We start from the raw sequence: 26,744 nt of genomic DNA, 5'->3' as shown, positions 1-26,744 counted from the left end.
CGCTCCTGCACGCCCTGCAGCTCTGCGGCGCCGCCGCGGGGAGCGGGGACAGCCGCAGCCTCGCGGCATCAGCCTCGGGTGCGTGTGTGTGCGTGCGTGTGCGCGGCGGGGCCGGCGCGGGGTGAAGGAGGGAGCGGGGTGGGCTTCGCATTGCAACGCCGGGGCAGTGGGGTCCTCGCCGGGACGGAGCGGAGGGAGAGATTGGGTGCGTTCATGAAAAAGAGTCGAGGGACAAGTCAGCCCGCCGGGGAGACATGCAAGCGAAGGAGCGGTACAGCAAGTGAGGACAGGGATCTGTATCTAGTATCTAGGTCTCTAGAGAGAGAAACTGCTAAGCATGTGCCATTGATCTATCCATAGGGTGATGAGGCTGTTATAACTGAAGTTAAGGATGGACTTGCTGTGAATCAGGACAGTATGAAAGTCACAGTATGAAAGACAGACAGAGAGACAGATGTGTGTCTGCATAGATGCTATATCTCTAGCTATATCTCTATCTCTCTAGTAATATAGATAGATATATATGTATCTCTCTCTCTCTTTCTCTCTCTCTCTCTCTCTCTCTATATAGATAGATAGATAGATAGATAGCTGCTATGTATCTCTAGCTATATCTGTATAGCTATATCTGTCTATATCTCTAGCTATATCTATTTATATATCTATTGCAATATAGCTAGATAGCAATATCCATCACAATATCTATCTCTCGCAATATAGCTAGATAGCAATATCCATCACAATATCTATCTCTCGCAATATAGCTAGATAGCAATATCTCTCTCTTGCAATATAGCTAGACAGATAGCTAGATTGCTATCTATCTCTCGCAATATAGCTAGATAGCAATATATCTATCTCTCGCAATATAGCTATAGAAAGATAGGTAGATGTAGTCCAGATATATATGTAGTTTTATTTTGGTTTCCAGGTTGCAAAAGACCTGAGTGTATCACGTTATGCAGTCAGTGCCATTCAGAAGGCAGCAATACCTGTGTAGTTGCTCTGGATGGGAGCGGTAACAAGCCCAGTTCAGTATGCAGTGGGGGCTGGGAAGGGAAAAGCCTGTTCTACCCTGTGTCTGTTCACTGGGGGATTCCCTTCCTCCAGCAGCTGCTTGTGTTTTTGGCCACCAGCCTGCTTAGCGTCCTGAACTGCTGTCATTGATTAACACCACTGGAAGAAAGTGAAAGGCCTTGATGTATTGTTTCCACTGTCTACAGCAAAAAGCAACCTATCACTGGCTACATTTTCAGCATAGTAGGTGCCCAGTCAAATCTATTCGAGACAAGGAGATTAATCGGGGGGGAGGGGGTTATTATTATTTTTGTTTTGCAACATCTGATACTATATGAAAAGGATATTTGTCTTATCTTTCCTTACATTTAAATTTACTCTTTTTAAGGGGAAAAAAGCAAAGTAGACTGTTTTCCTGTCAGAGTGCTGCATGCATTTGTATCTGCAGATCTGAATAAAGGGCAAAATCTAAGCAGAGCTAGGAAGCAGGTTAACAGAGATACGGGTTTTAATATAAGCCCCTGCTATTACTTTCACACTGCCCTGATTCAGCAAGTCCATACCTAACTTCAATTATATAAGTAGTCCCATCACCCTATGGATGGATCAATGAAACTACGCACATGCTTAGAGTTAGGCACATGCTTCAGCACTTGGATGAATCGGGGCTTGTATTCTTTTCAGCTCCCCAGATATTTTGAATTAAACATATTTTTCTTCACATGAAATATCTTCTTTACAGATTCATGAGTTTTATTCAAAACAGTAAACCTCTTTGACATTCATTTAGTAAGGCTGAGTAAACGTTCTTAGATTGACCGTAAGCTCTTTCTGTTGCAGGTCCATTACAACTGGAAACCCTCTCTAATCACGCCAACCTCAAAGAGGGGAATTAATAAATTAATCCTTTAATCATTTGAACAAGCGGCAGGACTGTCTACACGGTCTCAGTTATGGTTAAAACAATATAGCCCTTAAAATATTTGTTTTAGGGGAAAAAAAAAACATTCTCCCCGGTCGACAGCTATTAATGTATGGGGAGGGGTGAAAAAAATCTGTAGACTTGCCCTTGATGACAAATGTCTTTACAAGATTGATTGTGGGAAAGTTTGCAGCTATTCTAGTTAGTCTGTCTCTCTCAGTGGGGTGCAAAGGAAACAAATCCTGTTTTAAAGTCTGTGACTTAGGTGGGACTAACGAGTTGCTTTGCACAAATTTCTGCATACGTACAGGTGTACACCTCGCCTGTAGGTCCTCAGTGTCATTCATAAATGAGAGAACTCTTCTTGCCATAATGGAAGTCGGCTGTTGAACATGACACCTACTTTCTTTGCTGGTTAAAAAAGGCTGATGGTTAAATATTTTACCTTTCCAGATTACATATTTGTGACACCCATCAAAGTGGATTCCAGTGGATCGTACATTTCGCATGATGTTTTGCACAGCACTAGGAAAAAGAGATCGACTCAGAGTTCAAAAAGTTCCTTGCACTACAGATTTTCAGCATTTGGACAGGAACTGCACTTAGAACTGAAACCTTCTACCATATTAAGCAACAGCTTTATTGTCCAGGTCCTTGGGAAAGATGGAGTCACAGATTCTCAGGAACGTGAAGTTGACCAGTGCTTCTATCAAGGATTTATAAGGAACGATAGCACCTCTTCGGTAGCAATATCTACATGCGTAGGCTTGGTAAGTGTTTCTTGAAAGCTAATTTATTGCTAGATTTTCATAAAAAATAAAGCGCATGAATTGGATGAATTGATCAGATTCTTGTTTCATTTAGGATATTTTTGCATGTCATGCACACATGATGTTTAATGTCAACTAACATCATCAGCCATCACCATTAACAACAGTGCCTCAATTATAGGCAATACACTTTGTCATGTCACCAGTAGTCTATGGATCACTATTTTGAGGGGAAAAAATGTTGGTAGATATACATTAATTCAACCATGGGACATTTCATTCATCCTCAGGACAGTCATGATATTTGCATTATGCAGTATCTAGTTGTTCTTAAAATGTAAATGCTTGTTCTGCAATTAAAGGGCAGTCCTACCAATCTTTAGAGAGAAGATTCCTCATGTAAGGAAGGCTTGCAAGGTCAATCCCTAAGTTTATGAGAAAATAAACAAGGTGTATATGATTGTCCAGGGTCTAAGAGAAGAATTAAGTTCCAGTTCTCATTGAAATTCGATGGGAATTAGGTGTCTGTCCCTTAGGATCCTTCCAGCCTACACTGGGAAAGCAATCAAGTTGTTTCAACTCTTTCATGAATGCACCAAATATTATGCCTACAATATTTGCTGTTTACTTCTGGTGTTCAAATTCATGAAGACACATTACTAAGAGCAATGCCTTTTTTTTTCTACAATACATTCTATGGTATCTTATTTTGAAGGAAGCTTTCATTGATTCCTTGGTACAATGCAGAAAGATCATTCACAGATTTAAGTAATCACTGGAAGCCTCTTGGATAAAGATTCCCAGCTTTTTGTGCAGTCATGCTAGAAGAATGTCTAGTGTGCATGCAGGGGGAAGTGTGTATCGAAGCAATAAGATTCATGGTGGTACAGTATGTGGGGATGTGTTTCTTTGCGGGTCTCAAGCCCGGGTCAGGTACTGGTTGATGCTTCACATTTTTTTTTTTATTTGGAAGTATATTTGGACATATGATTACTACTATTGTATGGCCAGACAGAAGAAGAAGGGGTTTGTGGAAAATACTGTTTCATTTGAAATACTTTTCACACTGGTTCCTATTGAACTCCTAGGAGAGGTTGGTCCACTATGAAGAGCCATAGGGTATTGTTGAAGGCTTCTTGAAATGGTCTGGATTATAAATTGAACGTCATCTTCTCTGCTGGTAACAGCTACTGGAAGGTTTTAACATCTTCTTCTGAGTATCCCCATCTAGTTGAGACTAAAACTTTTGGAGAAGGTCCTGAGATTTGGAATGAAGCATTCATTGTTTTATATTTTATTCACATGATGATATTATTGACTGCTACAAGGATATTTAGTATTGACTGCTATAAAGATCTTGGCTTTGTTTTGAGTTGTCTCCTGTTTGTGAAGCTTGTTTTCCTGACCGCTGACTTTTTATACTTGTTTGAAAAACTGGATATGCTTATTATATTATTATATTTGTAGTTCCTCTGAGCTAGCTACTATATATATACACACTATGATATTTTGGAATATTAAGAGTTGTTTTGGTAGGTTTTCTTTTTAATATTTCCAGGACTAAGTAAAATAGGATTTCAGCACTTCGTTTCTTTCTCTGGAGAACCAGGGTTCAAGTTTGCCTTCAGTTTATCTAAACTACAGAGAAGTTGAGTTTGTTAATTTTAACTTACTCTGAAAAGGATTTTTTTTTTTTTTTTAGAGGAACTAAATTAGTCTAAGTGTAGTACAAGCCAGTTTATAATGAGCGAATCTACCTTGCCTTCTGCTTGACTTCAAGCTAACATGGATACCTATGTCTTTTTGGTCTTTTACCATTGTCTCACTGTATAAATCAATGCAACTGTCTGTCTGCTTAGGAGAGATGCAGGATCTGAACAGAAGTGAGCGAATAGAGTTGACTGAACAAATTTATTGTGGCAGAATTTGGAGAGTGCTTTCCAATGCCAGCTGTCTCAGGCTGTTACCCTCTCTTACCTAAAGCTGTCTTACAAATTAAGAGACATTTTAAGTTGACAGTCAGATTCATTTTAATGCATACTCTGTAATTATAGATTAAAAAAAACTGCAAACAAACTCTTCTTGTTCTTTTTTCAGCCTTTTTACAAACTTCAACATAACATGAATGTTTGAGGGAAGGGGGGGACCCAAAAATATTCTCAGTGCAGAAATTTACTACATTTTTCTGCTCTAAAAATATGCCATTGTCTGTCTGTACAGACAACCACATTATTTTTATTGTGTTCCAAATTCAGTAATCATATGTTAAGTCTGGACACTTTGCTGTGATCAAGGGCACCTTGTGAATAGCCTCTATATCCTCTTTGCACCAACTACTTTTGTCACTTGGTTGCCCTTCTTTCCTATCCCCTTTGTTCACTGCCGTTAAACCGAAAGTGGTGTTTCTTCTATATGGTTGGCAGCACTAATCTTTCCATTGTTCCTTTCATTAGCAGTAGCTTCTCTACAATAAAACAGCAGTGACCCATTCTTTCAAGCTTGGAACACCACAATGTGATTTGGAAGCAATTGCATTTCAATACACTACAGGGACTCTTTGATCTAATTTTTTGGATGACCTAGAGTATTCAGTCATTCAGCCGTCTGTTATCTGCCATTGCCTGCAGAGTAGACTTTGGGAGAGAAAAGATCTGTGTGGCTGTTAGGCAGAGTGACCCTGGACTAACACTAAAAAAGGAACAAGGATCTGTTGCTTTACTGTAGACTACATTGAACTCTATGTATCTAAATGAAACCTTGGCCTATAGTTTGGTGTGACATAAATAAAAGAGTATTTGAGCCATGCATTTTTTTCACACTTGTTTGTAGATTATGTCTAAAAGTTGTGTGTATTAAAATCAGCAGAAACACTTGACTGTAACAAGCAGGATTTGATCCAAGGTCTTTAATTGGAAACAGATTTCATGGCACTGTGATCTATTCATTTGGCTAATAGATATCCCAACAGCTACACAGGGTTGTTTTTTTATTTTTTATTTTGCCATATATGGGCAGCTTTTATGGCTACCCACCCATACATTGTTATCATAAAATACAGTGTTTGGATATTTAGATGCTTTTCTACTTGCACTACAGCTTCATTGTCATGGACAAAAGTAAGTTTTTCTTTCTATTTGCAAGTGAAAGACAGGTTTCTTTGTTGTCTTCTGACCAGTTCTAGGGAGAGAAGTGTATTACTTCAGGGGCTGCATCCATATGTGTCTGGTTAGAATATTTTCTACTGACATAGGATCACCAACAAGATTGCTACACAAGAACACTTAAGACAGATCTTCCCACACATCTGTATCTGTCAACTCCATAAAAATGCCACTGTCCCTACTTTAGAGATAAGATATTTGTATATCAGAAGGCTTATTATGAGTTATTATTGAATTTCCACCATTTACAGTTTCCTTGGTATACATTTGTACTTAAAGGATTTAAATTATTGCCCAGGGCAGAGTACAAGAGAACCAAAGAGTTGTATCTCCTACCACGTGGCCTAGTGTCATTTTTAATATTCGCATATGGGTTTATGAATAGAGCAAACATATTTTACCATCAGATAAGATCCTTCCACATAAAGTTAAACTGCCATAGAAGAGATATGCTATTATCCTATATGTGATGCATAGACAGTAAGGAAAGTTGTGGGTGAGTTACTTATTTGTCAACTTTTGTGAGAGTGTTATTTTACTGTGGGAGCTGGCATATCGAATACAAGATAAATATCAATGGATAAGGAATTCAGAGAGAGCAAGCAAATGACTAAGGTAGCTATTAGTACATGAATTACAGGACCTCTCCTGCAGTTGGTCATTTTGGGTCAGACCAAAGCCAATTACAGTCAGTGGAAAAACTCTGTTCGTTATATTATTATTCAACGTCCTGTCTTTGGGTCAGATACAGGCGTAAGCTAGTGTGGGATCATTGAGTTTAGAGAAGTTGCACCTGCATACACTAGAGCTGAATGCGTGCCTGTTTCCTTTGTATCTACATACCTCAGTTATGGAGCAAACAGCTAGCTTCAGGCATTATCTAGGGCCCCGCTTTGTTTTTGAGAAGACATGATTGAATCTTTCATTGTAAGGGTCCTCTTTGCCTTGTCTCAAGCTATATTGTGTCTGTTGGTGTCTAGTCAAGGGAAAAGAAAAAAAAGAGGAAAGGATGAGTCATGTTACACTCACTGAGCTGTCAGAGGAGTCAACGAATAGGAAAAGGTTTGGAAATAGCAGCATGAGATCCACAGGAGACATGTTAATTCAATGGGAGTTGTATGTGTGCGTTTCTGAGGGCAGGGCTTAGTTCACAGTATCAAAGCAGCCACAAAATTAATGCCTTTTAGGCCACCAAAGAGGAAGGCAGGCAGGGAAACACATGTACCTACCATTCTTCCTAGTCATTTAATTGCACCCTTTATTAGCACTGAAGTGCACTCTCAACAACATCTGTCATTAGTAAAATACATTGAAAGAATCATAAGGCACTTCCTCAGGCAAATGTCAGTCCAAGTAAGTAGGCCAAATTCTGCTCATTTACACTGGTGTAAATCAAAAGTAATTCTACTGGTTTCAAGGAAGTTTATCCCAGTATAAAAGTAAAGGAAGCTTTTAGCCCTGTGGGATTTGAGCAAGAACTGAGGTTTTGACTCCTTCTGAAAAATATTACTAGTTTATCCAACATATCAATATTTAGATACTGTAATTATGGTGCCATTACACCAGAATAGAATGAATAATTTGAACTGTTCTTGAAATAAAGACCCTCTGCTGTTTCTGAATTGCTACTGCCTCGTATCCCGGAATTCATCTGTTACTATAGTAGGATGAAGAAGTAGGAAAGCAAGTCTCCTTTTCACTTTTAGGAAAAATCTTCCTGCCATTGAGAAGAAAAGAACATGCCTGAAAACATTTAACATTTAGATAGGGAACTACAGCTACTCCTTGCTTAACATCGTAGTTACGTTCTTGAAAAATACGACTTCAAGCGAAACAACGTTAAGCGAATCCAGTTACGTCACTGTAGTTACCTACTAGCAGGCAACGCCCGAACGACGTTATGACCAAACACTGCGCGACTTAAAACAAGTAAGTTCTCTAATAGATCAGCGTTGTAATAATGAAACAACGTTAACTGGGATGACATTAAGTGAGGAGTACCTGTAGGTATTATAGTTCAGGATTTGGTCCTGCACTTGCTGACGGGAATGAGTTGAATGTCTGTACCACCAAATGGTCTTCTCCATCTCTGTGTGCTTAATCCCCTTTTTGTTGACTTCCAGGTGTACAATCAGGCTCCATGAATTCACTACTGTCTAAGTGTTGCAACAGAAGTAGTTGAGGCTAGGGATTAGGGAATGGCTGGGCTCTTGAAGGCATTTTAGGTATCCTTTAGTTCCTTTGAAGTAGGTATGGTTCTACAGTATTAACTTCATTGTGGCATGTCATTGGCAGAGTCATTCATAGATGTAGGAGCATTTGGCTCTACAGGCCCCAGCCTTTCCTCAGCTTCCCAGCTCCACTGCCCAGGCTCTGCTGAGGTAGCACAAGGATAGGGAACAGCTGCAGTTCCCTAACCTGGGGGCATTGGTAACATATATAAAAGAGCAAGAACAGCTAGCTCTTATGCCAGTTCACCCTGCAGCATCTGCAAGTGTAGAGGGCTTGGTAAGAGCATGTCTGGGGCATAATGACCTTACATCAGTTGCAGATAAATGGCAGATGATCCACTGGGGAAAACAGCCAGATTTAGCTGGTCTAAGTAACAGTAGGCCAACCTTAAATCTAGCCTCAGGATCCAGAAACCAATCTGTTTTTTAAACCAGTTCCACCATCCTCTTCCCTTAGAGAGTCTGGCTTTAACTTCTGATTCACTGGAGGTTGACCCATATCCATTTCTCCAGCTACTCAGAAAACAGTAGTGTTTCTTTAGCTGTCACAAAGACTTCCCATTAAATTTGGTTCCCACAGTTATACAGGAGATTACACTCAAATGCCATAATAAAGGTCAGGAGAGGATGATCTGTCTGGATGGGGACTTGACCTCCTGATGACGGGATGTCTTTGATGTAAATGAGGATTTTTATTTTAAGCTGCATTATTTTGACTTGGACTATACTGATTATACACAGTAAGACCTTTTTTTTTTTTTTTTTTTGTATCTTCTCTTGATTGTAGCATATGTTGGACAAATTAAACATTCCACTTATTCGAGTGGCAGTTTCTGGAGGCTACACTGAACATCCATCTGTGCTGGGCTTCATCGCCTTCCCCTTCAGAAACTGAATTTAGTATTGTGGAGGGTGGCAGATTTGCAGAATTGGAGATGAAAGGCCTGTGTTTACCCAAAACCCAATGCCAGCCTGGGAAATAGGAGTTCAAGCACCCCCATGTTCTAGGACTGTTGAAATGACAGACGGCGGTGGAGCGGGTTGAAACAACACTTGTGCATTGCTCTCGTCTCCTGCACTGCGGCACATTCCTTTTACTGTAAGAAGATTATGTAGTGTCTCAAGTCTGTCCCTTGGAGCATGAGCAGGCATTTTCTTTTTCTCAGGCCATCATTCCTTAGCCATCCTGGCAAGCCACGACTCCAATTACGATGCCAGGTGGTCTTTTTTTGGTTTGTTTTTGATGATTTGAGCACATCAACTGAGTTGACAACATTGTTTTGTTTCAAAATAAGCTTGACAACAGAGGTCGTGACCAATCTGGGTTGCTACAGTGACTTCCTAAGTCATTCCATCTTTCTGGGACTTAGGTTCAGTCATGCTTTATTTCAGGAATATTTACCATTGCCATAGATTCTGTTGGCAGGATATTCATAGCGATACTCAGCTTGTTCGGGGCACAAGCTGTTTTTGTCTTATGCAAGTATAGCACTTAGGATAGCAGAACCCTAGGCCATCATTGTGCTCTCTGGGCACTTCGTGATACAAATAATCAGCAATCATTATTTCTCATAACTTCTTTTGGAAAAGTCTGTTCCCATTATGCCCTACTGACTTCAATGGAGCTGTGACCAGATCCGTATCTGAGAAGTATTTCTTAACCTCTGCAGCGAATAACTCATGAAGCTAACAGAATATCTTTGAAATACCTTGTTGAATCGACTCGCTTGCACCCTTCCTGTGACGAGGGTTGCACACTGAGCTTGAATTTGCTGCTTCGTTGAGCAGCCTAGGCTAACGTTGGAGTTATAACAATTTATCTGCGGGTGACACAAGTAGTCTGTGGAGCTCAAGTTTTTTTTCAAAGCATGGCTGCTCCAGCTAAGGCAATTAGAGAGGAGTTAACAGGAGGGGAGAAGTTGAGTTAGTTCTGCAGTGAAAACAAGATCAATGGAGCTATATTGATTGACATCAGCTGAAGATCTGACTCCTTATCCTTTTGTATCCTTACCCTCTTTCCTTTGTATGGGGAGAGCTCCAACTAGCTGATAATACCTCTTTAAGAAAGCATATCTGAGTAGGACTTCCTTGAATGAATACCTTACAAACAGGTTTTCCTTTGCCTTTCTAATTATGGAAATAGAAGCAGGGGCTTTGGTTCTTTTTTGCCTTTTCTTATCCGATGTCAACCCAAATTCTATTGCAACAGGTTTACCATAAACTACAGTATGCATTTTCTGTTAATTTGCACTGACAGTGGTTTGACCAGCCAGTGATGGTTTGATGAAAGAACAACTATTTTTTTCTTACAGCATAGCATCAACTTAATCATAGATGAAACAAATATAAGGAAGCTTGAAATCATAAGAGCTTTCATTAATGCAAAGTTTCCCGCATGGAAATCTCAAATCAGTTTACCAACATTCATTAATTAAGCCATAACAGGTACCCATGATTTAGATATGCAATTAAAAAGGAGAGCATAGCCCACAATCCTTTGAAAAAAAAACCTCACAGGACACGTCAATAATCTTCTCTGAAATCAGATACTGAGGGCCGGAGAAATATTAGCCAATCAGATTATATATGCAAATAAATGAACCTTGATTGGCCACAGGTGAGTGCACCAAACCAACTATTGCCCTATGACGGAATTTGGAATAATTTTCCTGAACTTGCACTTAACTTTAAAAATGTTTAATTAATTTATATGTTCTTAACAGGTGCATATTACAATAGCGTAAGTGAAAAATTATTTGATGGTAGACATGAGAATCAGGCATGGGTTGCCTGTGTGAGGCATTTGGTAGTTTGAGTTGATCTTTACTGGAATGATGGCTGGCATGTGAGAGCAGGATTGCTTAATCATACCCAGTGCTCAGGTAAGAAAACAGAGGCAACAAGATGATGTGATTTACACATCCCAGGCATGGGATGTTGGTTGGGTTTTTTTTTTTTTTAACCATTTTGTGGCACTTACATGCCATTCCATTAAACTCTGCCTCCCCCACGCCCCTTTGTTCACAGACCTTAAGTGCTTGTGGATTTAACTTGTGAGATGTAGATCTCTCTCTGTGTTCACAATGGAGTTGCTTTAATACTTCTGGTTGCCCTATGTCTTTTTAGAGAGCCCTTCTCTATCTCAACGTCTTATAAATATTAATACTACTTCCCATTGAACCTACAAAAATAAACTAGACTAACACTAATTTTTCACTCCTGGTTTTGCAACTGATAGCAGAACACGGCACCAGTTCATTTAAGAGTGCAATATATTTTATGATATAGAATATATCACCAGATCCTGAAAATAAAGTGTGAAGACAGAATACCAAACAGAGGTGCTGGAGCACAGAGGACTGACACACTTAGAAACCACTAGCAAGAAGAGGAGGTTGTAATGGCTCAACCATGTCAGGGGAATGGGGGGAGACTATATTCCCAAGAATATTTTGTACAGTGAGATTTGAGACAGCTGTAGAAAGTTGGGGCACCCTACATGGCAGTACCGTGATGTGTGTGGGAAAAATGTTATGAACTAATTCAGCATCAGGGTAGGAAGCTGGGAGAAGCGTGCAGAATCCCATCCGATCTGCAAGGAACGTCTGGCACTGGGTGCAGCACAACATGAAGCGGCTTTGATCCAGAGGATGGAAGCAAAGTGAGAGAGAAGAAAGCAGTATGGTGTAAACTTGGACTCCAACTCAGACAACATGGATCTGTGAAACTTGTAACAAGCTATGTCACTCTCAAATTGGGCTTGTCAGCTGCCAGCAGATTCATCAGGTACCTGACTAGACCTCTTACATGATCCAGAGGATCGATGGTTGTCTATCATCATAGTTTGTGTTTAACAGACAAACTCCTGAAACATCAATATTCCGTTTTTCTGCTACAAGATATAATCTTTATAAACAATTCCAGAAAAAAAATTAGATTTCCCAAGTCATCAAATTAAAAACAGCTCTGGTTGGGGTTTTTTTTTTTTTAACACAAGTAATTATGCTTAAATGAAAAGTATGAATTCTAGTTTAAAAATAACTCTTGCTAGATCAGACTTGCTTTATGTACCACATCCCCATTCTTCCTTTCTTCCTTTCTTTCTTTTTCTTTTTTTTTTTTTTTGGAAGGAAGTCATTATTTGAACCACAAGTTTTAAAATTAGTTTAACCCTAAACCTCAGGAAATGTTTAAAGTTAATATTGTAATTGGAAATATAATACTGTAGGCAAAAATGAAAATGGTTACGGTAAGGAAATCTACAAATGATGCAAAATAGAGGATGCTGGGAAAGGTTTTGATTTAAAAAAAAAAAAAGGCCAAATGATGCATAGCACCTGTTACATTCTAGGACTCAGGCAGCATGTATTGCTTGTATTGAACACATGCATAATATTGAGATCAAAATTGTGTAGCTGTGATTACTGGTAATGCCTGAGCCAAAGCCAAGTGAAATCAGGAAAAAGACATTTGTTGATGCCAATGCCCTTTAGATCAGATCCTACCACAGGGGAAAAAAATAAGGTGTATGGAGATGTGTAGTGCTTCAAGGAGTAAGATGATCGTGGCAGACTGAAAGGGGATTTTATCATTATTTCATTATTATGTGGCTCAACAGTCAGCAGAAACATGGGGGAGGGGGAGAGGGAAGGAAAAGAGGAGACTATATCGCTGAGTCAGCAAGATAATCAAGAAGGTTGGTTTCCATTGAAAGCCGGTCGGTTTTGGCTTTTATAAGAACCTTGTAAATAACCCAAGGTAGCACCTTATGCTCAAATGTCATCCAATCCAATGTCATATACTAGAAAAATAACTAACTGAAGGATAAGGAAACCCATCTGCAGACTGACCCCATCCTGTCCTCAGGGGCTGTTATCACTGGTTAACAGCCAGAAGTGAAAATAAGCAGGAGGTCAGCCAGCTACCCAGCAAACCAGCTGCTACTGCTACCATTTTGAGACTACAGTGAAATGTCTGGCACCTGCCCTGCAGCTGCCAGATACACTTCAGTGCTTTGTTGTCAAGTGCATTGACTCTTCCTGGCTGTGAGAGCATAAGGACAGTGGGAAAAATTGAAAGGAAGCACACTGAGAAGTCAAAAGACAGGAAAACAAAGAGCAACACAGCTGGATTGTGCCCAACTCCTGAACCAAGTCCCTTCTGAAGGACAAGACCTGAACCAAGTCCCTTTGAAGTCAATGGATCACACTGCGATCACTGTTGACCTTCATGGCTCTGGAAGGATACCTCAAGTGTAAACAGGGCAATGAACAGCTTTGCCTCCTTGTGACTTTCAGACAAGGGATGGACATAAAGTTCTTGAGGACTACCTAAGACCTTATTCGGCCTTAAGGGACTCAGGGGAAAAGTAGGGCACAGCCTCATGCATCTTCCACCCCAGTAAATAGAGGGAAGGGCATGTGACATCTGAAGAATGTTGTCGTTCTTGCATTGTCCTGCATGCCAGGCTGCTCTTGATGACCATTTTGCAAGCCAGAGGCATAGTATGTCCTCAGAGATGGGGTGCCCTGGACTGCAACTAGGCACTTTTAGTCTGGCTTGGAGAAAATCCTGGCTAAAATAGCTTGCAGTCAGTACAGTGTGTCACTGGGCATCAGATTAGATTCATTGCAGAGTGACAAAGGGCTGCTTTCTCCATAAATCTGTGTGATGGCATAACTACCGATGTAAGGACAGTCTGGGATCAGGAGATGCGTCAGTGCAAGAAGCTGACAGACTATAATAAGGAGCTGAATCTCGGGATCAAAAACGGCATGTCAGGAGTTGGGACCTGATGACCTGTACATTGCAGCCCAGGTTTATGGCCTCTGGGATGTGTCATCCTGACAGGTTTTTAGTCTGTAATTTTCTAGTCATCCCTTGAAAACAAGCTTTTTGATGTGCAAATTAGTAACTTGACAGCAAATAGGTTGGTGAGTTTTTGTTGTTGTTATAGCTATTCTGATGCTTTATTGAGTCAATTTTTAAAAGTTACAGAAAAAAGGATGTAATATTCTGATAAGAAAGGAAAATGGAAGGAAAGAGAATCTTACTGCCTCAGAGATAAGGCTCTCTCAAATATATCAGCAAGTATTTATAACAGACATCAATATGCTGACACTCCTGCCTTATTCCCTAGCGGGGTGAAATGGGGGCATGATTGGGTTCAGGCAAGTACAGAAGATTATACAGTAGTTCCACTGAGTATTCAACCTTTTGCAAATCCTTGTGGACACTGTCTGTGTTGAGGGAAGGCTGGCCCACTGAGCTGGATGGAATTGCAACCTGCACCTAATGTGCTAATTAATAGGAAAGGAGATATTAAAAAAGATATAAAAAGCCACCTCATATACTCAGAAATTCATGCTAGCCTTTTACTCTTGCTTTTGCAACTACAGAACAGTGCAGTATCCAACTCCATTAAAATAGTGATATATACTAGGGGTGCACAAAATAGGCCCTATTCGATTTGGATTCGGCCTGAATTGGGGACAGTGATTCGATTTGTTGATTCGGATCAGTGTCCCTGATTCAATTCAGCTGAATCCGAAGCTGAAGATTTGATGCTGATTCAGAGAATCAGCGATTCGGCCATAGACACAGCCTTAAATATTTTTTCTACATACCTCGAGGTACCAGGCGCGGCTCGTAAATACTTCCAGTCCACTTCCGGGTCCACCGAGGAGCGTGCAGGGGCCCCTGGCTTGGCAGTTGGCTGTGGGGAACCCCAGGTGCCCCCCCAGACCCAGGAGGCACCAGTCGCCGAGCTGGACGCGCTCTCCAGTGGACTCGGAAGTGGACCAGAAATGCTTCTGGTCCACTTCTGGGTCTGCTGCTGAGCATGCTGAGGAGCCCCTTGCACTTCTGTGGGACACTCCATGTGCCCCAGCACCGCAGCATTCACGAGCCGCCTGCTCCCTTGTGGTATTTAGAAAAAACATTTAAAGTTGCATCTATATCCAACTTGCTGAATCTTTCTGAATCGATTCGGAGAGATTAAAGGGTCTCCTGATTCGATTTGGATTCGGAGATTTGGCCACTGAATTGGGACGAGTCTCCACCGAATTGAACTGGGGACTGAAACTTTGCATAGACCTAATATATACTATAACTTACAGAAAAACACATTGCAGTACTCCTCAGTCCTAACCTCTTTTTGGTGTGATGTTTGTTATAAAGCAGCAGCTATAAAATTACAACAGTTAAAAAAAATATAACTTCTTTATACTCAAGCAATTATGCTTTAATATAAAGGATACTTTACCATGCATACATTGTACGTGAATGTTTAGTCTGTGGCTAGGCACACAACTACTTTCATGCATATCAGTGAGTATGTTATGATTGTTATGATCACAACAAAGTCCATACAAATACATAAAAGAAGTAATTAAAAGTTCATTAATTGGGCTTATAGCATGGCTAATGTATTCTGCAAGATTGCAACATGTATTTAGAGCTGCGGGATTTCATGAAAGTGTGTAATTGTGCAATATGATTTAAATGACTATATGGTGCAATTTTGTGTTGTGACCTTCTCAGTTTGGTGAATTTAGCATGTAAATACCAACAGAAGCACAATCAAATAGTATCTCGGGGTGAAACTTTTTCAACGTGATTGTGGGGCGGGGAACTTAAAGCCTGGCTTATCTTATCTTGGTTTTATTTAATGCTCCTAATGCAGAATGGTTCTCACCCATGATATATTTGATTGATTCATAGCAACTGATGTGCAGTTTTAAATTACAGTGCTTTCAATTTCCTTGTTCCTGACAGATAAGGAGGGCGGGCATTTCCTGATTATATGGTATAAATTCAAAGCATTTTAGTTCCCTTGGGTGCTATTTGGGGTTAATTTACTTCCACAGAACATTAACGCTGCTGGTTTTATGCTGTGGGAGGAGTATATTGTGTAACATGCTGTGAAGAAAGGAAATGTTTCACAACAAGAGGTCCTTCTGGCTCTTCCTTTGTTTATGTTACCACCTGGAAAGAAGAAAAGGTGGAGTGAATGAGTGATGGTCCAGATGGACTGCATGAACAGTCACATCTTTAGTCATGACATGTTATACACTGTGCAAATTGCTGCTGTGAAGTGGCATGGTAGAACGGAGTTGCGTTTTAACTTCTGGCAGTACAACTAAGGATCACAGAAAGATATACGCAGGTATAAATACTGTGTGGCCTCCTTAATACCAATGGTCCCACTGAAGTCATTGGGAATGGATTCACTGAATCACCTGCCTTTATGTAGAGGGATGGGGTACAAGGCTGGGGAGAAGAAATGTATTCACTTACCAGAATAGGCTGCAGCTCCTCAAACTTTCTCCCACCCAGGCTTTGGCTTGAACTAACACTACCTGACATGTTGTTCATCAGTCGATCTCAAAGTACTTTACAAAGGCGGTCAGAGTCAACATCCCTGTTTTATAGAAGGAGAAACTGAGGCAAACAGAAGGGAAGCAGATTGTCCAAGGTCACCTAGCAGGCCAGTGGCAGAGCTGAGACTAAAAGCCAGATCCTACCACAATGCAGCATCTGCCAGGCTAAAAAGTGTATCACCCTTTGTAACACTCATAGAGTAAAAGGGGTAGCAGACTTTTGGAGATATGCATTCAATTGTCCCCATTATTCCTTGCCCAGCCTCCTTCCTTGTTGCATCTCAGGTTGTGCAGAGATCCTGTGTTCCTTATCTACTCCACTGGCATAGAGCATCCTCCCACATACAGCATTGCTACAGGAGCGTAACTGTGGTATTGAATCTTTACTCACTGAACCACAAATTTAAAGAGACTACTGTGCGAGGGAGATGGTCATGTTTTCTCCAGTGGCTCCAGCACCACTGAACTACAGTGAGAGACTGCATAATTGTTTTATTGCCTGCATGTTGTTGCACAGGTACACGGGCCGGTTATTTTCAAAGAAGCCTATGAGGAAATAGGCATCCTAATCCAAGCCTTCATTTTTGGGAATTAAAAGTCATTTAAATCATTACTTATTATCATTAGAATATGTATTTCAGATTCAGTTTCTCCAGCAATAAATTTTGTTTCAGTGTACTGTTTATTAACACATAAAATGAAAGCCTCATTGGTCCCTCTGGAAAATACTTGAAAATGGAAAACATTCACCAAAGTTTTAAAAAGTTCTCAGTTGTAAGAATGATACTGTCTGAGGCAGAGGTTCCCAAAGTTTTATGCCATGGCCCGGCAAACCGTGGCCCAGAAGAGGCTGTGGCCCGGCAAACTGTGGCCCAGCAGTCGCAGCCAACCGTGGCTGGAATTTCCGACTGGCAGACAGGACAGGATGCCACCCCCGCCCCTGGGCCGGGGCGTGGGCCAAACCCTGCACTGCTGTGGGCCCTGCATAAGGAGCCACGGCCTTTCCGCCTGGCTCTGCGGGGCCGCAGTTTGCTGGTCTGTGGCCATTTCCGGTCCGGCAGCCGACTGTGGTGCAGACCGGCAGCCGACCTGCCTGCACAGGGCCGCAGCCTGGGGATTCAGAACCTCTGGTCTAAGGGGAAAGATGAATTCTTTTTATACACGTGGATAGCAGACTGCAATGGTAACCATTACCGTTGATTCTAAAATTTTCCCTATTCTTTTTCCATTTTGTTTTCCTGCTTTTTAAAGAATAGGATCCAGTTGCAGTGTTAGGATTTGTGACACTGTAAAGCAGACGGGCATCAGAGCTGGACCCCAAATCATGACATGCAGCAGGCATAAGGATTTCAGCATCCAAGCCTGGATCTGCTCTGTGCAAGTGGTAGAATCAGACTCCTAATATTTTAAGACAGCCGAAAATCTGGATATCACCCCAGATTTGAGTAGCGCACCTTTAGCCTCTTTCTTTATTACATTACTCCTCTTTGTGTTGAGCTGACCATGAATTTCCTACAAGTTCTAGATAGCTAGATGTTCATACAGTTGTACTGTGGTTCAAACCTCTATTGCCCTTTAACAGCTAACATTAACCAGCTTCCTTACCTCTTAGACCAGTGGTGGGCAATTATTTTGGGTCATTTACCGAGTTTCAGCAAGCACATTTCCCTCTCCAGTGCAGGGAAGCAGGAACAGCCCCATGGTCCCAGGCTAAAAGCTTCTGCTAGGCAGGGTGGGGCTTGACATGCCTTGCTCCTGGGTCCTGCCACTGGCTTCCCTTGGGTCCTACTGCTCCTGGCTCCTGTTACATTTGACAGGCAGCCAGGAGCAAATAAATATAAATTTTTGAGGGGCCCTGTGGACCAGATAGAATGGCCTGGTGGGCCAGATCCAGCCCCTGGTCCATATTTTGCCCATCCCTGTCTTAGACCAACTTATTTCCGACAGATTCTCCTGGAAGTAAAAATTGCTTCCAAATCTAATCTTTCCTATGTTGTTCTGTCTCTCTGTTTTGGGGGTCCATGGATCCTTGAAGGGTTATAGATCATTGGTGGTCCGTAGACCATGCTTGGAGAACCAAATGTACTAGGCAATTAATTTAGAGTGTAGAAGCTTTCTTCAAGAAATGCAGTTCATTTGTTTGAAACAAACAACCTAACAAGTGTTTGCCAGATGCAATGAGATTCTAAGACCTCTCCTCCCTTGGGACAGTTTATAGAACTTTATAGGAGAGGGAACATTTATGTTCTTCACTCAGTTTCTTTTCCACCCTCTCTTCCTCTCATCTTTGAACCTCTGTAGGGTACAATATAACGAATCCCTTCCACTCCTTAATGCAAAGAAACATAAATACTCCTACGCAGTTTATCACGCTTTTCATAACAATAGCCCCAGCCAAAAAGCATGTTGTAAAATTGCAGAATGTGACAGACTCAGTGTGGTATGTTATACTGAATTTACCCTTTCATTACCATTTTTGTTATATGGGGTATGGTAAAGAAATAAGCTTTATCATAAAAGGAATTAAATCACAGTGCCATGTCTAAACACCTGTGAACTTTGGGATGTTAGGAATAATGATACAAATGCAGATCTGAACACTGCACTTTGGCCCTATCACTAAATCAGGTATCCCTCACTTTATGCGGGGTCTGTCAAATACACTCTTACGTGATGACCCTTTTTATACCAAAAATTCGTTATATGTGAGGTCAGTTCACTCCTATGTGATTGGTGTGGTAGAAGCCTGCAGTCAGCTGTCTTGTGCGGTGCACTGTGGGAGTGATGTGCTCCAAAATATAGTCTCCTGTGGGGATCTGTGCTCCTCACTCATTGTCTGTGACCTATGTTTCTGTAGTTGCCATCCCCGTTGTGATAGTGCCCTGTGCTTGTGTGTAGTGTCTGCTGGTGATGAATACCAAAATTGTCTTGTAAAAGTGGCAGAAATGGGTCTGGAGGTCAGTACGGTTGAGCTCTTGGAACGTATCCCTATTTGTTATGTTGTAAAGTGGGTTCCCTTTATGCGAATTCGAGTTGTGCCGTTTTCCAGGAGCGCATGTACAGCATAAAACGAGGGAAACCTGTACTGTAAATCACCTTTTCAACAGCTGTAAATTCGCATACCTTCACTGATTTCAAGGAAAGTATCTGAACTTATGCCAATTGATAGTTCAGGCCAATAATAAATCTAATAATAGTGTCCTAGTAAAGACAGTTGCAATATTAAACAGTTATAAATTCTTGGGAAGTTACTGGGTGTGATAAAACGTGTTTAATACAGAAATAGCTGCACTGCCAACAGTGAAAGTTATGTCTTAAAGACCTTCTAAATATAGTGATAGTAAGATATTTTTTATTTTTTTTTTACAATGGGCATATTTAACTGGGTGTAACTCAGCTGATTTTTGAAGCTGAATGTTGCATGAACAATATATTTGGCCACTTGTCCCTTAGTCACTGTGTTATTGGGTTGACAAATATTACAACCCTCATTTTTGTTGTTGGCTTTTGAGATGGTGACCTAAACTGGCATTCATGATTTTGTTCCCCTTTTTTGCTATACCAAAAATTCGTTATACCAAAAAAAATTGATATACCAAAAATTCGTTATTCGTTCCAGTCTTACAACTGGACTATAGCTCCTTAATTGTGGATATAAAGTAGTGGTAAAAACATTCCTCAATGAAACCACAATTCATTTGGTTCACATGAAATTAGGAAAGTGGATTTTATGGGTGCAAATTTTGCCCATAAAAATGAGGCTTTTTGTGAAAGAGAATCAAGATAAAAATTATTAAGTTTAGTTTGACAGATAACTCGCTACTTCTTTCAGGGTCTGTTTTATATTAAAAACTGGATGTTCTAAGAAGTTTATGTGGCTCACCATATATCTAAATGTTATAGTTGTCACTACATAGGTTTCAAAAGGTTGTGAAAAACTGTGAGAAAATGATGAGACATTTTGAACCAGCTGATGTTCAACAGAATAGTGCCACTCTGCAATTCGGATTTAACGCAATTTGAATGGCCTCCAACAAGAAATAAGTTTTGCTGTTTTTATCACTGCTTAAAAACAAAATGAAATTCAGATGCATCACGACTACTATCCCATTTCATATGGGCGATCACAGAAGAGATGGAATTTACTCCCTCCCATCCAGATGTCAAGTGAACAGGGTAACAGCACATGGATAGGCTGTAGAACAGCAGGGGAATTACCTGTCTGTCTTCAGGTACTTATATGTTCCCTTGTATTGGAACCTAACCACAGTCTTTTATGTCTTTCTTATCACATTGCCGTGAGAACATGTTCTTAGTCATATTTTACAGCTGAAGATTTAAAGCACAGAGAGCTTAAGTTTGCGGAAGAACAGGGAACTAAATCCAGGTTTCTCAAGTTCCACACTAATGGCTCACACCCAATGATTCTCAGCCAGGGTACTGTGGGGTGTTAGGTGTGCAAACACCTACACACAATTTATAAAATAAACCCAAAGATTTCAAATAGAAACTCATAGTGTCAAAACCATTCTGACCTGGAAGAATTGCTGTATCATTTTCCCATAATCAAGAAATGAGTAAAAGCTAAGAGCTGGCATTTTCTGAGGGGTGCCTTAAGTCTAAAAATGATTAAAAACCACTGCTGTAACCAGTGAGACATATTTACTTGCCACACTTGTCCTCACTGTCCTGACCAAGAATATACTGGGTCAGACCAATGGTCTGTCTAGCCCAATATTCCTCTTCAACAGTGGCAGAAGCGGATGCTTTAGAATAGGGCAGTCCAGTTTCTAAGCCCCTGGGGGCTACACCAGAGAGGGTTGAACGCCCTGGGGGCTACACCAGAGAGGGTTGAACACCTTGGGGTCTACCCCTAGAGAGGGTTAAACACCAGGAGCCTCCCCTGCAGGCCACATGCTGGGCAGATGCTCCCTCTGCTGCACTGTGCGCCCACACAGGCACCCTCTCACTGCTGCACTGGGTGCCCCCCTCTACTGCTGCAGGACACCTCCATACTGCTGTACTATGCAGAGGTGATTCCCCCCCTCTCACTTCAATACACATGTGGCAGGCACCCGCAGTGCTGCACTGAGGATCCCCCCACTGCTGCCTTGTGGGCATGCTCTCACCTGCATGGCCCCGATCCTCCTGCACAGCTTGGACTTGCCCCCAGCTACCCTAGCCCAGTGCCAGATTTAGGCTTAAACTACATAAGCTACAGTTTAGGGCTTCACAATATGAGGGCCTTCTAAATAAGAACCCCCCCCCCCCCCAACCCCAAAAAAGAGACCCCCCCCCCCCCAACTGACTCAATATCAAGTTTTATAATAATCAGTTGGGAGATAAAGGAGATATGGGAAAATTAGTCTAAATATGGACATTGTCATTCGAATATGGCTCCACAGTTATTATTCATACTGAGTTCATAAATTTGTGCAGAAATCACAATAATTCATCTTAAACTTTCATGAAAATCCATTTTTGTGGATTTCGTGGATTATTTTTCTGTTAAGGTGGACATAGCTTAGGGCCTCAGCATGTCATCATCCGGCACTGCCCCAGCCCCTGGGACAAGGGCAGGAAGTGCCAGCTGGAGGAGGGAGGGGGAACCCAGACATTTTGGTTGCTGTTCCAGCCAAAGCGAAGAAGGGAGTGGTGGCCGGGTGAGAGTGGGGGCCACAGTTTAACCCCTGGCAAGTTGCATGTGGCCCACCAGTCAGACAGTCCTGCTTTATAGGGGGAGCCTACGGGCTTTTTTTTGGGGGGGGGGGGGTGACATTGCTATAATGTATGCTCCCTACAAAGTTACTTTTGACCACTGGTATAGAACTAATTTATTACAAGGGGTATTTCAGCAGTCATTCAAATCAAAGGGTTGGAAACCACTAGTTTGACATCTTAGGAAGCACTGCAGCTGGCGTAACCTGAGCCCAGAATCAGACAACGTTGTTTTAGGAGCTGACTGAACTATTCATAGCAAGATAAAATTGTTACGTGATTTGAGCTCGATTTGTTTTGTTCTGTGCAAATTACTTCAGATCAGTCACCGGCCCTCCTCCCGTGTGTTTGGTTACACTACTCCAGCTCCATGCTTGCCATCTCGCAGTACTGAGTTCACAAGGTCTGGCTGAGGAAAATAATACATGGGCACTGCCCACTTTTACTCCGGCCATCTCTGGCCGGTGGAATAGCCTTTCTAGATCCCTTGCAATTGTGCAATTTAAAGCAGACCTGAAGTTCATAGTTTCATTGTTCTCAAAAAGCACACCTGGTCAGCAGCCAGCTGTGTTGTAGCCAGGATCAGCTTGTTGTACTGGTTTTGGTATTAGGAGGCTGTCATGTCTTACAGATACGCTGCTCCCTGGCCCCTTTCAATATTGCCAGATCTCACAATTTTATTGTGAATCGAGTGATATGTGGCATCTTTCTTAAAGCCCGAGTTCCTAGAGTGGTGTGATTCTGTGAGAATCTGGGCTTGGATTAAAAATAAAATAAACAGGTCTCTAATGCTTATGGTTATGTCGAAAAACCTTGAAAATGTGACCTGTAAACCAGAATGCAAATGAAAAAGCCCCAACATTCATTATTTTTATACATGTCATGATTTATCTGTCATCCTCATGATTCTGCGGGGCCTGAGGCATGATTTTCGATGTTTAAGGTTTCATTTCTGATCGAGGGGGATGCTGCTGGTTTGGAACATTAAAGCAAGTATCTGATAAATGCACAATTCCCATTGCAGAAAAGGATGTTCAGCTCTGAGTTTTAATAGTTGCCAGCAGCTCTCTACGCTGAACTGTTCATTTTCTGTTTTATTATTTTACCGTGGTATTTATTACTTTTGTGTCCATCACAATTAAAGTCGCATCCAATTCATGAGGGTACAAATTTAATAGAGTAAAGCTCAGAGAACATTAGCATAGACATATTACATCTGCTTAAGTACTATTAGCCGTACATGCAAAAGACATATAATAGTGATAATACATTTTCATTGCACCTGTTCATTAGTGTGGATGGAATAAATCCTAACAAATACTTTATTACGAGGGAATTCCAGCTCTGTTCAAAGGTCTATCACAAGACCTCATTTCAGTCCTGCTGTAAGGGTTAAGAGGGTGATTTGGCCTTCTGATCATCCATAGCAGTGGTGTAAATTTTACCTTGTATAAATTTGGCCTCTTGAATGGTAAGGCTCTAGTCATCCTGGAAGCACCACTGACCCAGCAAAGCATTTGAGCATGTGCATTACTTTAAGCAAATGAATAATGCCATTGACTCAGTAATGCACATATTTATGTGGTTGGCTGGATCAGAGTCTTAACGAACTCATGCTCTTATGTCTACTGTTATTGCTCTTGATGCACCCCAAGCATCCATTCAACTGTGAGACAACACCTGACAGATACCTCACTGTCTCCCTTTTAGAAAAATGGATGCATCAGTGAATTCCTACAATAATCCTGCTATTTCCTGGTTGCTCTGTGATATTTTTATTCCTTGTGGCAGTCCTGAAATCCATCTAGATTTTATCTTTCTGTCACACAGGCCTTGCTTAAAGAGACCATCCCCAACTACTTGAATAATGATCAGGCCTAACTTGGATCTATTTCTTTTAGCCCAAGTTGCTTCCTGGAACCATTAGATAGGATAAACATAGATTTTTGTGGGTAAGTTTGTGTTCACACTGCTTTGCTGGGTCCACACCGACAGTCAGTGAAGATCCATATTACCTAGTGTGCGACTTGGCAGACATCTTGACATTTATAGTTAGGGTGACCCTACGTCCTGGTTTGGTCAGGACAGTCCTAGTTTTTGTAGGCCATCCTGGCTGGTTGGTGAAAGTGGAAACAAAAGTCCTGGATTGGCACCACCCTGCTCACACTGCCTTGCCTGGATCCTCCTGAGCAGCAGCTGGAGGCTGGCGGTGGGCTGGACTCTGCAGGGCGCTGCACCTTCTGCTTGGGGAGGGACAGGGTCGGGGGGAGAGTGATGCTGTGATCGTGGGGTGTGTGTGTGTGGGTGGGTGGTGCTCTGGGCAAGCTTGTACAGGCAACCCCCACTTAACGGTGGTTTCCTTAGTGCTATTTCACTATATCGCTGGTTTTAAATTGATAACCGATTCCACTTAGTGCTTAGCGAGTTTTGTTATAATGCTCACAGTCGCTATCTTGGTTCGTCCAAAACTTTTGATTTCACTTAACGCTATTTTGCTTAATGCTCAGTTTTTCGGGAACCAATGAAGAGCACTAAGCAGGGGGTGCCGGTGTTTTGGTGCCCTTTGGTGCCTTCTCACTGGCAGGGGGTGGGCAGTGGTGTTTCCAGGTGGGGATCAGGGAGGCAGTGTCCTGGATTTTCTGAAAAATAATATGGTCACCCTATATACATATAGAGAGTGTGTGTGCATGTGTGCGTGCATGCACATTTGGGTAAGTGTCATTCATAGAAACTGGTCTTTGTTTTCAAGGCATAAATAGTGTCAGAATGCAAATAGATATGACCAAGTATCTTAATTTCCTGCAAAGCAAAGTTAGTATTATTCTAGAATATATCATCATTACCCTGCAATAAATGTCAGCTTAATATATTTAAGCACTAATGTGACCGTTCAGTTACCTTAACCTAAGAAGCAAATTAAAATATTTTTTTCCTGTTTGCCACATGTTAATAAAAGCAGGATTGCACAAAGATGTTTGAGCAACTTCAGTCAACTGCAAAAATACAAAGGCACTATTGAGAGTTAACTTTGTCTCTGTTCATGTAGGAATAAAAAAAAGACAAGCAATTGTGTTACCTTGTTTTAACAATTGCTGAATGTTCAGAATAATGCTTGTGCTGTACATTTTAACTGAACAGACTACTCTTTCATGATGAACTCAAAATGGCTCTTTAAAGGTCCTGGACTCTGAGGACCTTTGAATGAGGCAGAGTAAATGCTATGTTATTAGAAATCTTGACATTTTAAAGCTTACAATATAGGCTATAAGCAAGCTATATTATTCTGCTAGAAAACCAATTCATTCAGAATAGAGTTGAGTATTTTTCTGCTTCACCCAGATTTGGAAAGAAAGTGTGAGAGAGAGAGATACGTAATGCAACTAATAAACCAGTTTGGTTTGCCAAGTGACTTGGATATATTTTTTCTTTGATTAAAAAAATGTTTAAATATGTGTATTGATCATTAACTGAACCTAAATATTCAAAGTGGTACTGGCCCAGATATCACCAATCTGGTATAAATTAGTACAGCTCCAATGACGTTATTTTCACCATCTCAATCCAATGAAGTATTGTGTTTTTAATTATTAACTCTGGGATTGTCAACAGCCAATGCTATCCATTATGCAAATGACTCTTCATGTTTTCTCAGGGATGGATATCATGAAAACTTGGGAATATGCAGTTAACTTGAATTCTCGGTAATATTTTGAATCCTCTCATGTCTCCTCGCTGCCTGGTTTGGGATGGGATAAAAAATGGAGTTTTACTTGTGGGATCTCTGACTTCAGCAATGCATGTATGTCATTGGAAGTCTCTTCCATTCTTACTAGTTTCTCAGAACAGTTTCTTAACCATATTGGTTTGGGCATATTCTGGAAGTGTTTACAGTCTGTAGACCAGACACAATCCAATGGGACCTTTGGGTCCTCAGCTCTTTAAAAAGTAGGTCATTGACCCATGTGAGAAGGGTGGGGAGGCTCCTATTTTGAGTCTTCAACTGTCTTTTTAGACCCTTTGCAAAGTTTTCTCATCATTTTCATGTCTCACGATTTGCCTGTTTCTGTAGGATTAAGATATCCTTCATCTCAGCCACACTTTCTGCAGTTCAGTTCCTAACTTTCTGCTGTACCAGATATAAATCTCCTTTTCTTCCAATCAAGTTCACACCAACATTTGCCCATAGGATTATGTTTTTCAAAATATTCCCATTTCAACCCAAACCTGAGAGGGGCTTATCAATTTGTTTCTCAAAAAGCCAATCAATGATACATTCTGTATATGATTTTAGATCATAATATATTTTAGGGTTGTAATTACTTGAACAGTTTTGCTTATGTCTGTAAGTAAAGTTGTAGTCTAACCAACTCATCCCAAGTGAGCCCAACCCAAAATATCTTGTAGAGAGATTGATAGATGATTTCATCTTTGCTAGAGAGTTGAGAATTTATTTTGACTGTATTGTCTTGCATTGCTTTAAATAGCTTGAATTAGTAGACAATGGCTGCACGTTGCGTGGGTAGGAGGGATTGGATCTACAGCAG

The 26,744-nt window shown here is 41.1% G+C and overlaps 1 protein-coding gene across 1 annotated transcript in view; it reads left to right on the top strand.

The window, feature by feature from the left end:
• Positions 1 to 8: 8 nt before the first annotated feature.
• The window catches only part of ADAMTS18 (ADAM metallopeptidase with thrombospondin type 1 motif 18), a gene marked incomplete at its 5' end in the record, with an annotated part of 106,720 nt that continues 79,984 nt past the window's right edge, over positions 9 to 26,744 (top strand). The window contains 2 exons of the mRNA XM_025214445.1: positions 9 to 78; positions 2,393 to 2,709. Coding sequence (XP_025070230.1) covers positions 9 to 78; positions 2,393 to 2,709 — 387 coding nt within the window. The remainder of the gene's footprint in view (positions 79 to 2,392; positions 2,710 to 26,744) is intronic.

This window comes from Alligator sinensis, unplaced genomic scaffold (assembly GCF_000455745.1).
Source record: "Alligator sinensis unplaced genomic scaffold, ASM45574v1 scaffold349_1, whole genome shotgun sequence".
NCBI lineage: Eukaryota > Metazoa > Chordata > Crocodylia > Alligatoridae > Alligator > Alligator sinensis.
Note: the sequence above shows the minus strand (reverse complement) of the source record. Positions and strands in the feature narration are given on the sequence as shown.